General features: G+C 36.9%; 1 protein-coding gene across 3 annotated transcripts in view; it reads right to left on the minus strand.

The window, feature by feature from the left end:
- The window catches only part of slc8a2b (solute carrier family 8 member 2b), an 85,610-nt gene that overhangs the window by 14,432 nt on the left and 53,420 nt on the right, over positions 1-17,758 (minus strand). For all 3 annotated transcript variants that reach the window (XM_059534004.1, XM_059534005.1, XM_059534003.1), the window contains exons 2-3: positions 6,777-7,238; positions 1,050-1,187 (exon numbers count right to left, since the gene is read on the minus strand). In XM_059534004.1, the coding sequence (XP_059389987.1) occupies positions 1,050-1,187; positions 6,777-7,145 (507 nt within the window). In that variant the 5' untranslated portion in view covers positions 7,146-7,238. The remainder of the gene's footprint in view (positions 1-1,049; positions 1,188-6,776; positions 7,239-17,758) is intronic.

Consider the following 17,758-nt stretch of genomic DNA (forward strand, 5'->3'; position numbering starts at 1 on the left):
CTTGGGATGCAGAGTGACAAACCAATGAGAGACAAATGTGAGGCAATAAAGCTCAGCTACATGTGCTAAATGTTGGCCGACACAGCGATGCATGTCTCCCGCAGGCAGACTTACACAGATCTGAGATGGCAGACGTGTCGATTCCATGCAGTGGCAGACGAGGGATGAACCAGGAGAACTCTGTCTCATTAATAAACGGGATCTGGATCCTCATTAGCGAGAGCTGAGGTCTCCACATCTCACACAGCATGGATCTCACTAACTATCTCCATCAAGGGCCAATAAGCTGTTTAACCCATCAACATGGGCATCAAACACAATTTGTTGTCCTGTTTTACATGCCACGGAAACTGAAAGGGCCCTGGTAAATAAAAATAACAACAAAAGGTATGAAAATCCCTCTAAAAGCAGAAATCCAGGTCAGGATTCAGGTGGGAAAACCAGATTAAGACTGATAAACATAAATTAAGAAGAAAGAAACAGTTTTCACTCAGAAATTAAAAAAATTAAAATAAAAACCTACAAAGAAAAAGACAGTGTTACTTTACTATCATTGAGATACATATAAAATTAGGTTTAATTTTTTTTTATATTTTTGTTAATTTGTCCGTATACTTGATTGAATGTTTTAGTTTTAGTCATCAAGTTTTTTTTTATAATGTTTAATTTTTGTAATGGTTTTAAGAAGTCAGAAGCAGGTAGTTTTAGGACTTTCTCATTTCATAAAGTTTATTGTATTAGAAAAAAAAAAGAGAGAAAGACTACATTTTAAAATGCAAAAAGTTCTCATAGCTAAAAGACAAAGCTAAAAGCCACAAAATGTATATTTAAATTACATGAGTCTATGAATTATGGATGGATCATGCTTCGACACGAACTGATCATCAGACAAAGCACCACTTGGTAACGCTGCTAATGAAATAGTCAAACCTCAGGCTACACTAATGAGGGTTTCTCCATCTGCTGTGAATGTAATTAGTGGTTATGCAGTTAATTGTTATAAAGGGCTTCTCAACTAGCACATTTTATCATCTGAAACTCTCACCCACCTCAATGACCGACAGGAGGATTTCAGGGGCGGATGATCCCAGCGCCATCAGGGTCAAATTGGACACGGTTTCGTTCCAGATTCTCACGGTGGCCACTGATGTTTCTCCGTTTGGCATGGTGATGGTCACCTCTTTCTCCTGAAGGATCAGAGAGGAACATGTTAAGGATCCAGTCAGTCAATCATTACTGCTAATGAAAGCCTGACAGGTTTTAGCAGGAGGGGTCATGAACCGTAGTTTCAACATTATTTGTTCTTCAGACATTCTTCTTTAAATACAGTAAGTATCAGCTCTATGCAAAGGACATTTTTTTGGTCATTGAAAGAGAATAAAATTAAACAATTTGCACATTTAAATCTCCATATCTCTGGGATTTAACCATATGGGGCCTTAAAAAATAAACATACAAAAAGAAAAGTTTGTTAATAATTAGAATCTAAAAGGATATTGAGATTGGATATTTTTTTTTAAATACTTCTTTAATTACAGGCACACAAACTTTGAAAAAGGAATATTTATGGCAGTCAGGTTTGTTCTATGCAGTTGTATTGATAAAGGTAAACGAGATACATTTCAAGTTTTAACATTATTTGTTCTTCAGACATTCCTTTTTAAAATACATAAGGAATGAGCTGTATTCAAAGTGTCCCACATTTGGTTTTTGACCACTGAAAATGTGTACAATTCAACAATTAAGATACCAAAAGAAAATACTGTTAAGGAATCATATCCGTATATCTTCTTATGTTACAGACACTCAAACTTAGAAAAAATAATAATTTTGGCACTCAGATATGTATGTTCTTTGGGAAAGCAACTGTATGCAAAGTGACCAACATTTAGTTTCGACAACTGAAAATGTGTATTTCAACTGAACTCAACAATTACAACTCAACAATTTATTCATTGAGCCGTGAAACTGAACCATATAGAGCCATTTAGAGAACAAAGATACCACAAGAAACGTTTGTTAGCCATTAGAATCTAAATGGATATTGAGATCATTAATACATGCCGAGTAATAGCCATTGAAACTTTGAAAAGGCATAATTTCCCCCACCTGTAATTTGGCTTCAAAGCTTTTTTGAAAATGGTCATTTTGACCCCCCTCTACAAAATACTGGGTTACAGATTTTTTGAAAGATTTTGGCTTCTAAGATCTAAACTTTGTGAGCCAGTGACTTTTCTGAAATTTGGTTGATTTGCCATCGATTTGTTCAGTCGATTGATTGCTAATGACTGGTTGAAGCTTATTTGATCCACGTCATTTTATGGCAGATGACTGCAAAAAGTTATTGTTGTTTTCCGATCTATAAAAGAGATGCCAAACTGTATCAAAACCCTGAGACAACCAGCTTACTCAATAATGCTCCTGAAACGTCAGGGCTCGTTATTCTGGCATTGTGCTTTTATTCTTAAGACTTTCAGTGCATCAAAAGTCAGTCAAATTCTCATGGTTCAGTTGTTTCTTTTAAAACAGAAAAGTTCAATTGTAGTTTTTCAGCCTGAAGGCTCTAAAGCGTGTGTGGTGCATCCTCTGATTCAGAGCTGGAAATGCTTTCCTTTAATAATTTGCAACTGGCATATTAGAAACAATGAACGCTGCTCACAATGATACATCTAAAGCGGTCTGGGCACAGATAGATGAGACGGCTCAAAGCAAGAAAGAACACAGAGTACTAATGCTGGATTCTTTTATTTTCTTCATGACTCAGTGTGCATTGTCAATGCTAATATGCACCAATTCTGATCTTGTTTCATACATACAGATGGCAAAAACACTTCTGATTGTGCATTCTGGCATGCTCAAAATGTTCACATCTAAATATAACAAACAGTTCAGAGATTTGTTTCTAAATATTAGCTGTGTGCACGAGGCCTTGCAGTGTGAACGCAGCCGCTGACAGGCCATACATACCCTCCACAACTCTTCTATGTCCTTCTTTTGCTAACATCTCCCAACTATTTTTGTCCGCCTCTGGTGCTGCTTTCACACCCTGCAGACACGTCCTCATGTTTTGACAAGGGTGTATGCGGCTTGTTTCTAGGGGACGCTTTGATTAATGAGGTAGACTCAAAGCTGTTGGCTTTGATTTTGCAAGGGCTGATTTGAGCAAGGCTGATTTACTCACCGCTGAGAGAAAGAGAGCGACTGACTCTCACAAAAGACCTATGTTAGCCAACCCTGCTGTGCTGAAAATCCTTTACCTAATTTGGTTTTCCCAGTCAAAAATTGCTTGTAAATCTCTCATGCTACATTATTTCCAAATCTTGGTTTCAATCATTTTTTATTTTTTTGTGATTGATCTGCGTAAGCCTCATTGTGTGAAAAAAGCATAATTTGTGGATCTTTTTAGCATTGTTCATTCAAAAATTAAAGGGTTTGTTCACCCAGATAGCAAATTTATGTCATTAATAACTTACCCTAATGTCGTTCCAAACCAGTAAGACCTCCATTTATCTTCAGAACACAGTTTAAGATATTTTAGATTTAGTCCGAGAGCTCTCAGTCCCTCCATTGAAGCTGTGTGTACGGTATACTGTCCATGTCCAGAAAGGTAAGAAAAACATCATCAAAGTAGTCCATGTGACATCAGAGGGTCAGTTAGAATTTTTTGAAGCATCGAAAATACATTTTGGTCCAAAAATAGCAAAAACGACGACTTTATTCAGCATTGTCTTCTCTTCCGTGTCTGTTGTGTGAGAGAGTTCAAAACAAAGCAGTCTGGATATCCGGTTCGCGAACGAATCATTCAGTTCACCAAATCGAACTCAATCGTTTTAAACGGTTCGCATCTCTAATACGCATTAATCCACAAATGACTTAAACTGTTAACTTTTTTAATGTGGCTGACACTTCTTCTGAGTTCAAACAAACCAATATCCCGGAGTAATTCATTTACTCAAACAGTACACTGACTGAACTGCTGTGAAGAGAGAACTAAAGATGAACACCGAGCCGAGCCAGATAACGAACGAACGATTGACTCGTTCTCGAGTCATGAACCGTTTCTGTCAGACGTGTCCGATTCGAGAACCGAGGAGCTGATGATACTGCACATGAGTGATTCAGCGTGAAGCAGACTGACACACAGAGCGTCTGAACTGAACTGATTCTTTTGGTGATTGATTCAGACTGATTCTGTGCTAATGTTATGAGCCCAGGTAAACCGAAAGCTTACAATCATCGCAAATGACGCCATTATACGTCGAGCGCAAAAGAACCGGTGAACCGTTTTCTTCAACCGGTTTATTGAATCGAACTGTCAGAAAGAACTACTGGTGATCCGAAAACCGATGCAACCGGTTCTTCACTCGTGAACGAGTCAGTCTGTTGTTCGCTATCTGGCTCGGCTCAGTGTTCATCTTCAGTTCTCTCTTTACAGCAGTTCAGTCAGTGTACTGTTTGAGTACATGCATTACTCCGGAATATTGGTTTGTTTGAACTCAGAGGGAGTGTCAGCCACGTTAAAAAAGTTAACAGCTTAAGTCATTTGTGGATTAATGCGTATTAGAGATGCGAACCGTTCAGTTCTATTTGGTGAACTGAATGATTCGTTTGCGAACCGGATATCCAGACTGCTTTGATTTGAACTCTCTCTCACAAAAGACACGGAAGAGAAGACAATGCTGAATAAAGTCGTAGTTTTTGCTATTTTTGGACCAAAATGTATTTTCGATGCTTCAAAAAATTCTAACTGACCCTCTGATGTCACATGGACTACTTTGATGATGTTTTTCTTACCTTTCTGGACATGGACAGTAGACCGTACACACAGCTTCAATGGAGGGACTGAGAGCTCTCGGACTAAATCTACAATATCTTAAACTGTGTTCCAAAGATAAACGGAGGTTTTACGGGTTTGAAACAACATCAGGGTAAGTTATTAATTATATAAATTTGCTATCTGGGTGAACTAACCCTTTAACTATTATTTTCAGAAAAGAAATACTCTACCTGTCAAAATGACCCGAACACAAGTTTTAACAATATTTTTACATTATTTAGTTTGTACTAGTGTTATTTTATTATCAGTAATATACAATTATATTTTTTTTATTGATGTTTTAATTAAATTTTTTAATTTTAGTTATTATTTTAGTAATTATTTGTTTTTTCGTTTTTTTTTTGTAAGTTTTTGTAAGTATAGTTTTGATGTTTTTAAAATATATAAGCATAGTTTGTATTGATTTTAAAATTAGCTTTAGTTATTTTAATACTACTATTTCATATTTTTATTGTATTTCAGTTAATGTTTATTTCATTTCAAGATTATGGTTTTCATTGTTTTATGGTTTTAGTTTACTAGGTCTTTATTTTAATATACATACAAAGATCGGTCAATGCATATTGAATAAATGTGTCAGCATCTGGAGGGGTTTTGGACATTTCCCCTTGGTTTGTGATTATCTTCTAAAGATTATAAATGTGAATTTGTTATTATATAATAATTCAGATGCTCCTAAAATCCAATGTCTATTATGTGATATAAATGATTAGCTTGGTTATAAAACACAGGCATATGGTGATGAAGCACAAATCCATTCTGATTTAAGCATAGTAATAATAATAATACTTATTAATATTATACTTTATATATATGTCTATTTTATTTCAGATTTAGTTATCAATAACAACTCTGACAAACTTGAAAGCAACTGTTTTGACTGTGCAATGATGGTACCACATTTCTCATTTTGTTTTATTGTATGAAGCTAGAGTTTTTTATTTTGCTATTTATTTTCTGGCTGAGAAACTTACTGACAAAATAAAAGAACTAAAGGAGAACTAGCCTCGTTTCTAAAAGCGGTCTGGCTAATTTTCCTCTTTCGACAGGTTTATGCTGCATGAGTCAGTGGAGGTGACAGGAGTAGGCGATCTACCCTTGACAAGTGTTGACGAGTCAGACGTTTTAGCAGAAAGAAAGAAAAACCATCAAGCACGTAGCAAGCATTTGCATCCCATTAAACATTCAGAGGCTGCAGAAACAGTCACAATTATTTTTATTTTAATAACAGCAATTACAAGCTAAAATGAGCTCAGGTGAAGGTTATGCTTTAAAAAAAAAAAGAAACCTGTTAAAGCTCAGCTTTTCGTCAAAAAAACCCCCACAAAATAAACCATAAAATAACAATCAATTTGATTCATGCACTATATTCCATCTCTTCTGAAATCATATAATTGCTTTGCATGAGGATATTGTTCAATATAATTGATAGTTTTCACATATGTCATAACCAAATGCACTTTCAGTGAATACCAATTTAAATTTGACATTAACCTTTATGCATCTGGCAGACACTTATCCAACTCAAATTACTATAAAATGCATTCAATGTGTGTGTTTTATCAGATCATGCATTCCCACAGATTCAAACCCATGACCTTGGCATTGCTACCATTTCAGAAGACTTGAAAAACAGACTACTTTTATAATGTTTTTGTCCTTTCTTGTTTGTCCTTTCAAGTAAAAGATGCAAAAGAGAACTCAATTCAGTATTTTCACACTATATGATAGTGATGAATTGAGTTCTCTTTCACGTCTGCTTGCACTTGAATGGTTTAAAATTACATTAAAAGGTGCACAGTTCAGAACTTTGGAACTGATTCTTGATACCCAACCGTAGTTCTAAAATGCACCTTTTACCTTTAGTACTTTTTGTTCTGAGCATTTTGTTTGATTCTCTGCATGGAATTATTGCAAGATATTGCAAGACAAGACTTACCTGTGACGTGATGACCTCTATAGATGCCATGAATCGATCAGCGATGATGGACACTCCCAGAAACATGTACATGAGACAGGCAAAATACAGGATGGCCCGGGCGACCTGCTCTCCCAGACTGGGATTGATGGGCTTCCATATAGGCAGGATGATCCCAGGTTTGCATATGACCATGTCAGAGCATGGTTTTTTCAGAGCGGCGCCATCGCCGTCATCCGTCAGGTTACTGTAGAGCTCTGATGGAGCTTCTGGAGTGACGGAGGGCTGGAGAGAAGGTTCTTCCTGCTGGGATTCAGCAGAACAGGATGGAGGCAGAGAAAGGACGAGGATGAGAGACAAGAAGAGGACGGGAGAGGAAAACGGTGCCATGGCCTTGCTCGTCAAAGGGCTTCAAAGTTCAGAGGAGGAGAAGAGATAAAAGGAGGTGATGAAAGACAGAGAGGAAGCAGCCCACCAGGGGACCTGGGGAGAAAAGAGTGAAGAAAAGAGGAGAAACTATGACAATGCATCTGTAAATGTCATCATCAGAAAAACAAATCTCACGCAGCGCTCACAATCCAACATAAATATCTCCAGGCTGCAGCTTTGTACAGCTCGCTTTTATAGCAGAGTAAATCAAGTAGATGATTATAAAAAAAAATGTGAGACGCAGAAACAGACCTTGCTAGAATAAAAGACTGCGTAGGCAGTGAAAAGGAAAGCAACAACCTACTGCTGATGATGATGGACGTGATGTTTTTTCTGAAGAGCTTAGCAACAGGACATCGAGCCTTTGAGTCAAATAACAATGCAATAAGCATAGAAATGCTGCCAGGATGGAGGATTACATCCTCTGCAGGTCTCAGAGAGGGACATCTGTGTATGCAAGGCTTTTATTAACTCAAGTACTCAAAAAGCTTTCTGCATTTGCATACAGTCACGCAAACCGGAGGAAACTTTAATGCTCAGATGTTGCACTTTCAGTGATTTGGAGACTAGAGATTAGGTATTCAGTTATATTTCACTGCAAGCATCAGCTTTGTCAATCACAAATTAATGTGGATAAGAAACAATTGATGATGAGTTTATAGTGAGATCTCTATCTGATATCTTGGCAAACATGAGCACAGTTTGAGACATTATTGAGATCTCACAAATAAGATGTTTCTTTCTTCTAGATGAAAATTATGTGAATATGTGAATTTGTTCCCATTTGTTCATTGTCTGGCGGGGAAATTTGATATTTACGAGATCTCATTTGCACATTTTCATCACATGAATTCCTGTTTTTTTTTTACTTTACCAACTGTTTATAGTGTTATTTAAGGATTTTTTTATATATATTTATTAATATTTAGAATATGGTTTATATTTGTTTTTTGAAGTTTTAGTATTTTTTTAATGTGATTTTAAATTTTTTGTATTATATAAAAATAATATAATGGTGTTTTTTAAATGACTATGTAGTTTTAATTTCTTCTACTTTTTATTTTTATTTAGCAATTTTAGTATTTCAGTTAGTTCCCAAAGCAACATTTTAGTTTACAACATTTCTATTTTTTTTTACATTTAAGTTTTTAATCTAATATTCATATTCCATTTTATCAGCTTTGTTTCAATTATTGAAAATTTCTTTTAATAATTACAGCTATTTTGATCACTAAAACACTTCTAGTTTTTTATTTATTAATTTTTTTATATTTTATCTGCTTTATTCCAATTACCGAAAATAACACTTTTTAGTAAAAAAAATATAATTATATATATATATATAATATATATATATATATATATATATATATATATATATATATATATATATATATATATATATATATACACACATATATATATATATATATACATATTTTTTTAAAGTTTATAATCTATTATTGATATATTATTATTATTATTATTATTATTATTATATCATAATAATCATCTCTTTTTCAATTACTAAAAAGATACAAAACACTCCATTAAGTCTCCTGAGCTATGAAAGAGCAAACGCTATCCATACTCACACACTTGTCCTTTTTCCTTCAATTGTCTCTTTCTAAATGACCTTATTCCATCACAGAGCAGCTCTGTATCTAAAACAAAGTTTGAACTGCTCTCTCTTCTTCACTCCGAATACTAAACAGCCAGATAGAGCAGCTTTGTGCTCGGGTTTCATGCAGTGATGGGTTGCAAGGAGGTTAGTGGGTTACACCATCATTTCCCCTCATTACCAGAGCATCTCTCTCTCTTGCCGTAACACCATTCGTTTGACTACAGGCTTGTCAACTGCGGAGAACGAATCCCCCCAATATAGAAGCCTGGCAAAGACTGAGTCATTTTTTTAGCTAAAATAACCAGGAGGCAGAAGTTGTGTTTGTTTCTGCTGCAAAACCGGCTCAGGGACGGAACCTGCATTGACCTTTAAAACATTACATTAAAGGAGGTACAAAACAGATGCTTTGGAGATCACAGACAAGCTCGTTGCTTATGAAAATTTACAATGATAGACACTGAGAGAGAAACAGAAAAACTGAATGCAGATGCATAGGTTTGTATAAAATGTATGTAGATGTTTTAACAATGTTTAGCATGCTAATAAAGCACATGAAAAGAAGAAGGAGTTTGGCATCAGTATTGGGGTCCGACTCATATATATTCCCCACCAAATCGGGACGTTTCCACAGAGACCAGACAAAGAGTTGGTGAGGGTGATCCATCAGAGAGAAAAAGTGCAGAAAGACAGTCAGAAAGTCTGAATAATATATTGGATTTAAAGCAAATATTTGTGTTAAACCACCTCAAAATAAAGGTAAAGTGCATAATATCTTCACCACTAGCACAATCACTAAATGTAACTGCAAAAATAATGACTGAAATAAATACAAGGACAGCATTCACTCATCCTCAGGTCATCCAAGATGTAGATGGGTTTGTTTCTTCATTTGGAGAAATGAAGCATTGCATCAGTGTCTCATCAATGGATGCTCTGCAGTGAATGGGTGCCGTCAGAATGAGAGTCCAAACAGAATATAAAAACATCACAATAATCCACAGCACTCCAGTCCATCAGTTAATATCTGGAGTAGCAAAAATATGCATATAAGAAACAAATCCATCAAGACATTTTTAATTTCAAACCATTGCTTCCGGCTAAAATACAAGTCCATAATCCATAATAATTCTTCCTCCAGTGAAAAAGTTGTCTTGTCTGAATCAGGAGAAAAATATGCATTGATAAATCACAGTTTACGATTCAAAACAAATCTCCAAAACAGTAAATATATATATATATCGGCTGATTTTAATGTGAGCAACAGGAGATGGACTTTTTCACTGGAGGAAGCGTTATTATGGATTACGGACTATATATTTTGTCCAAAATACTTTTTGGCTTAAAGTTAAAAACATCTTGATGGATTTGTTTCTTATAAACATGCAGCTTTTGTCTTCTCCAAATGTGAACTGATGGACTGGAGTGCTGTGGATTATTGTGATGTTTTTATCATCTGTTTGGACTCTCATTCTGACGGCACCCATTCACTGCAGAGCATCCATTGGTGAGACACTGATGCAATGCTACATTTCTTCAAATCTGATGAAGAAACAAACTCATCTACACAGTGGACAGCCTGAGGGTTTGTACATTTTAATTTCTGGGTGAATTAATCCTTAAAAACATGCTTTGAAATGGATACATATATTTTGGTTACATATATCTTCTCTCACTCATATAAACATTCCCACGTGCGCAGTGATTCATCCATTTAGCTGTTTCAGCAAGTTCACTCACATGTCAAAGCCAGTGCGCACTGACCACAGCACACACACACACACACACACACACAGTGACGCAGCTTTTTTTTTCAGGCTATTCTCAAACAGATTGAGAAGTTCACTCTTACATAAGCAAGTTATATGCACCACTGATAGAGCACTGATAGAGTACTTAAGCCATGGTGAGGCTAAACTACTAATTTTACCAAAATGATTTCCAGAAACACTCAGCCTTTGCTCAATCAGCCGCTTACCATGAGCCATCAGATACATACAGCAAGTGCCTGTTGTGGAGAAATGAGAAACTTGAAGGCTTTTCCTATTTTGCCCCAAAACCCACCCAGTCATTACAGACTCATCTTCTATTGAATCCAGCCTAAAAACATTCTTCTTTACTTAACTAGTTCCCATGATCAGTCCATTTTCTATTTTGCACATTACTGGATCATTTATGAACTAATGCATTTTTCACTCCATGCCCTTGAGCAGGCACACTTGTTATAATATATTATCGTTAGTTTTATTATTAAGAAAACAGACAAACAAAGCATGACATACCAGGATTATTATAATAAACCCCTTATACTTAAATTAAAACCATAAAAAAGTTACTTGTGATAAATGTTAACCGAAAGAAAATTTCCCATTTTAATTGAGTTTATCTATCTGAACTAAAATAACTAAACCTGAAATAATAAAAAATAAAACATTATAAACATATAGTACTTCAATGATACTAAAACGATACCTTAAATGTTGCTGTATGTTATGTTAAGCAGACAGCCTCCATTCATACTTAAGGACACAAAATAATATTCCATGGTGAATTAAATAGCTCTGTCTGCCACAGAATACAAAAAAAAACCAAAGAAACACATACATGCATCACCACAGATTTATAATATGAAACTATTCTGAACTGTTATGTAAGTATAATTATAAAGTATAAGTATAATTTAACCAAGAAAATCCTTGAAGCATCCTGATGAGATGGAATTCATCCAGAAATAAACTCATTCCTTCCTCAAACATCAGGGCCACAGTCCAAATGAAAGCTACAGGCCTGGCGTGCATCACTGAGCATGTCGCTACACATTTACTGTGTGCTTTAAAAATCCTCTGTGACATTTTGCTTCGCTGAATTGGGACTCATGACCTAATTTGACCTTTCGAGTACAAGAACACAATACTCTAACAGCATCTTATCGAGGCTGAAGGAGTCTGGTTTCTGTTTACTTCAGAGTCAAATTTACATGCACAAAATCTGTGAATAATGCCTGATTTTGGACTGTTTTACAGCTTTTCATAGATGAAAACAATACAGAGACAACAGAAATTGAATTTTGTGACCTGATGCAAGCTAGATTTTATGTCCTCCTCCTAGAGCCTAGTGCAGTGCATTAATTTAATCTCCAGCTTAATATTGTTTTTTCAATATGCACAAGCATATGCACACATTATTTGTCAAATTTGTGCAGTGAAAAGAATGGGGGGATTTTTTCTAAAAATAAATCATGCAGCATCCTCTTAGTTTGGAGGTTTTTACACTAAAAGTAGTTGAAAAGAATACAAGCTTTTAAATTAAATATTAAATAAAATAATTGAGATGCATTGTTGTCACAGTCACTGAAAACTGGGGTAAATTAGGGCTGGAGCAGAAGCCCTAAAACAGAAGCCCTGGAGCGGGACATCATATCCTTCTGTCCATACTGCAGGGTCTGAAATCATTTTGCATGCTTAAAATCAGTGTGACTTGCTCTTGAGCCTGTGCACATCCAGACGTTTGTTTCACTGAACTGTTTGAGTATTCAATCATTTTATCTGGCAGTGACTACAGTGTTTACAAAACCCTGAGAACATGCAGCTAATGTCTCAAGTGATTGTGTCCTGACTTTATTTCAGGTCACTGAAATGAGATGCAGTATGTTCCTTCATGAATTCTCACAAGCTGGATGCATCCACACAAAACACACACACACACATACACAGATGGTGAAGTGATTTGAGAAGGCCGTAGATTCCATCTCTGAGAGTGAACAGTTGCTTAATTTCTCCCACCCATAAAGCTGAAACACTCTATTTGATTAGAGCAGTATCTGATGATGGCTTTACGGAAATGATGCTGGAAAAATGTCTGATGCTTATAGAGAGTGTCTCATTAATGAAAAGTGTCTGATTCTTGAAGAACATCTGATGATAGAAGAGCTTGTGATGCTTGAAAAAAGAAGACAGAAGAGCAACTAATGCTTGAAGAATCTTCTGATAATGGAAGAGCATCTGATGATGGAGGAACGTCTGATGCTTGAAAAGGGTCTTATGCTGAAGGAGCATCTGATGCCTGGAAAAATGTCTGAAGACAGAGGAACGTCTGATGAAGGCAGAGTGTCTAATGCTTTAAGAAAGCCTGATGATAAAAGAGCATCTAATGCTGGAAGAAGCTTCTGATTATGGAAGAGTGTCCGATTCTTGAAAACATCAGATGGTGGAAGATCATCTAATAACAGAAGAACGTCTGCTGCTTGAAAAGGGTCTTGTGCTGGAAGAGTGTCAGATGCTTGAAGAAACTTCTGTTGACACAAGATGCTTGGAAACATCTGATGATGGAAGAGCAAAGATTTTTAAAGAAACACCTGATAACAGAAGATCATCTGATGATTGGAGATTATCAGATTCTTGAAAAACGTCTGATAACAGAAGAGTGTCTTGTGATTGACGAACATCTGATGATGCAAGAGCATTTGATGCTGGAAGAAGGTCTGATGAGAAACGATCGTCTGATGACAGAAGAGCATCTAATCACAAGCGTATGATGACAGAGAGCAAGTGTTTCAGGCAACAATATTTTGACTAATTCATGCTGAGTTCCGCTTTTGACATCAAGTAATTAAGCTGATATTCTTAAAATACAGGATCAAAGTAACATTATGTACGTTTTTTATTTTATTTTCATTCCTGCTCAAATTTTCATCCAAACAGCTGAGAAAAATCCCAGGAAACAAAGCAGTGAGAAAAGTCAAGGGCTTCACATGAACATCCTGAGCTCTAATCACCAGGAAAATAGAATAACAGGTACATATGCTAAACACAGATTATTATTAGTAAAAGAGAGAGAGGACACTGTGAATGTACAACACAGACACCAGAATACACAGTAATGATCCTCAAGAGTCAGAGTCCTGCTATATTTAGGATACTTAATTAATGCTCATTAACAGGATTAATGCAAAGGTTGAAGTCATTACACTGTACGATTCAACAGTAAGTCTGCACAGCCTCCCCACAGATGAAACAGATGAGTAATTATTGTGTCACTGAACTGATTAAAGAGAACACAGGCCCTCAGTTTCATCTCATATTAATAGAGCTTTTAATATTTGATGTTTAATGTGAATGAATGGGATTCTGTACGAGGAAGCTGCCAGCAACATGAGAAAGAAAATGATATATATATATATATATATATATATATATATATATATATATATATATATATATATATATATCATGGAGGAAAAAATAGAAAAAAATAAAGATGGAGGAGAAAGCAGAAGAAAGGAAAAGAAAAGGATGATTCTTTTAAAATCTATGCACACACACACACACACACACACACACACACACACACACATATATATATATTCTAATGAATTCTAAAAATAGCATGAAATATAAGTTTGAAGTGCCAACATGAGAAGGGATGACATGTAAGAAAAAAAAGAATTAGAAAAAAGTAAGATGGAGAAAATATTGTTATCCAATTTTTGAGGGGGTAAATATTCACAAATTGTCCTATTTTAAGATAGATGTTTGACACCTACTTAAAAAAACATTTGTTGCATTTTTCATTTAATTAGATTTTGACTCAGAACCTTTAGCTGATTTATTAGGGAGAAATGTCCTTTGTGACAACTAGCCCAAGTCTCCTTTACTGTACATAGTTCAGTATATCCTATGATTTGTGTTTAACATAAACTGTTATAGATTATCCATAACCCTAGATATGAAATATAAGTCAGATTTTGCTTTTACAAATCTTTTTCCTGATATTCTTCTGGTGGCATTTTCACGTTTCATCCTCACCATCATAGCAGATCCTGAAACACACACACACACACACGCACACACACACACACACACACACACACACACACACACACACACACACACACACACACACACACACACATTTCTCTAGCGGTGAGCACACAGCAATATGTGTGAATGCAATTTATCATTTTATATGCAATAACACCTTCACTGTGATTTTGAAGTTCAGGATGGGGAGAATGAACAGATTTAGAGTTAATGTCATTGCTAGACTCACAAACTCACAGGATTCATTTAACTCCTGGAAAAAAACTCAATTCTGCACTCGACACAATCTGATGCCAGACACACTGCGAGGCAGAGGTAAGAATAGAATTTTTCTGCATCATCTTGATTTACTGTATTTAAAACAAGCTCCAGACCCGACATGTGTCTGCTCGAGCAGATGGCAGCGAGTTGTTCGACTTCACTCGCAGGCCCTCTGAACAACACTTCAGAGTTGTTTGAATTTCGCAAATGCTGATTTAGTAGTTTTATGCCCTACAGTGAACCTGCAATCATAAAATCTGCTTAATAGACCTTGACAGCTTAGCTGAGATGAGTAGATGTTGAGGAAAGACTTCCGTTCTGCAGCTGTCCTCATTTCAACATAGACTTTCTTATATTAAGAACATCAGAAACTGTTGTTTAGTTCAGAAAGTCAAAGGACCAATGACTTCCCAGGTAACAAAAATATATTAACATTATGGAAACATTACTTCTGAATGTTTTCTGAATATTCAAAATGTCCAGTATTTTTCTTTTTTCTTTTTTGATTATGCAAACATTTAAGGAACATTCCATTTTATGATTTCACAAACATTATGGGAGTTACTTTTAAATGTGCTCTGAACATTCCAAACAGCAAGTTTTGTGCCAACATTTTGAGAACATCATTAAAGATCAGATAACTAAAATATATATATATAAAAAATATTATTTCTGGATGCTCTTTGAACACTCAAAACGTCTTAGTTAGTATGTAACCCTCGTTCCCTGAAGGAGGGAATGGAGACGTTACGAATGGGATCTCGCCCGAGAGCCCAATCACCTTCGAGTGGTACAAAACGAGCCAATGGTACACAAAGTACCTTGGTCTGCGGGATTTGCATCGCGAGCTCCGCCCCGCAGAGCAGGTATATAAGGAGCAATGCGAGCAACTCGTATTCAAGTCTTCGCTGGGGAGCCGAGCCAGTGACCCGGCCGTTCAGCGGGAACAGCGATGTGGCAAGGGGACGTAACGTCTCCGTTTCCTCCTTCAGGGAACGAGGGTTACATACGTAAGACGTTCCCTTTCAGTCGGTCACGTTCGACGCTACGAATGGGGTCCCTTACAAAACGCCACATGGCTGTCTTCCAGTGACCCGTGTGAGTGATAGCACCCTGTCGTGAGGCCACCACGAGTGAAGGCCGATAAATTACACAGAATACACTGGGTAGCATATTCCAGCTGGACATATGCTAGCAGGCTGCCTGCCCGTGGGAGGACTTACAGAAGGCAAGTATCCACCCAGGTGGTGATACATAAGAACTCTGAGGTACCCAGCCCACAGGGTGGAAGTTTCAACGACAGAGCTGGCAAGGGGCTTGCCAAGGGAAAGACACATGCTGCGGAGAGACTTACTGTGGACATACACACGTGGGATTGCCCAGAAAGGGGAATCACAACACATGGAGGCACCTAGTCCCACACAGGGCTGACCAAAGGGCATGTACACAAGTGTTGGACATTAACAGTGCTGGAGGAACCCAGATAAAAACTTAAGCTCAACTGAGAGCAAAGGTTTGAAGGGAGCCCTCTGCAGTGCTGATAGAAGCACTGCGAGGTCCCAAGAGGGGACTTGCTGAGGGCGAGGCGGATTGAGCCTCCTTGCTCCTCTCAGGAAGCTGATGATCAGATCGTGCCTCCCCAGAGACTACCTTCAACAGGGTCATGGTGAGCCGAAATGGCGGCCACATAGACCTTGAGGGTGGAAGGAGACAGCCTTCGTTCCAACCCCACCTGAAGAAAGGAAAGCACTGACCCAATCGGACATTTCCAGGGGTCCTCACGCCGTGAAGAACACCAAGTGACGAAGAGGTTCCCCTTCAAAGCATAGGCGTGTCTGGTTGACATGGCTCTAGCTGAAGTGATGGTAGTTTTGTGCTAACATTTTGAGAACATCATTAAAGATCAGATAACTAAAATATATAAATAAAAAAATATTATTTCTGGATGCTCTTTGAACACGCAAAACGTCTTAGTTACGTATGTAACCCTCGTTCCCTGAAGGAGGGAACGGAGACGTTACGAATTGGATCTCGCCCGAGAGCCCAATCACCTTCGAGTGGTACAAAACGAGCCAATGGTACACAAAGTACCTTGGTCTGCGGGATTTGCATCACGAGCTCCGCCCCGCAGAGCGGGTATACACGAGCAACTCGCATTCAAGTCTTCACTTTAGTTACATTTAAAACATTTTTTAGATAACTTAGAAAGGAGAATATATCGAAAAACTTACACACTTGACCTTTATCTATGAAATAGTAAAGCAATGCAATGATTTATACTACAAAATGCAATAATATGAGTATTTTAATATGAGCACAAAATGTCCAATGAAATGTATAAAAATGTCTGTCAGACTGTTTGGTTTAATTTGTAATGTTTTGAATGTCATTACCACTTACATCTGCAGCCAAGCACGGTCAAGCTGGCCAAAACTCACAAATGTGCAATACCACCCACCAGCTTTCACTCTGAACCTCAGATCAAACACACACACACACACACACACACACACACACACACACGCACACACACACTGCAGGCTGAGGGGAAAAAAGAAAGACCTGAAAAATCTCAAACCTCACATTGAGGGTGCTCAATGTGTCTCATTTAAACCTGAAAAGGAACAAACAGTTTTAAGCTACTGATATCTTGAGCTCCTGGAGTCTCATCTGAGACCAAATATTTACATTTTTCCCTGAAACAGAACCAGAAATCATCTTATATTGTGTAAACATGTATGAAGTCACATTGTATGTAAGGCTAAATGTCTGGATAATTGCATCCCAGCTGAAAAAATATATCCTGAGAACATTTAGCTAATGTACCCATTAAGTTATGAAATGTTATTTCTGATGTTCCGAACATTCAAAAT

This window comes from Carassius carassius, chromosome 41 (assembly GCF_963082965.1).
Source record: "Carassius carassius chromosome 41, fCarCar2.1, whole genome shotgun sequence".
NCBI classification, from domain to species: domain Eukaryota; kingdom Metazoa; phylum Chordata; class Actinopteri; order Cypriniformes; family Cyprinidae; genus Carassius; species Carassius carassius.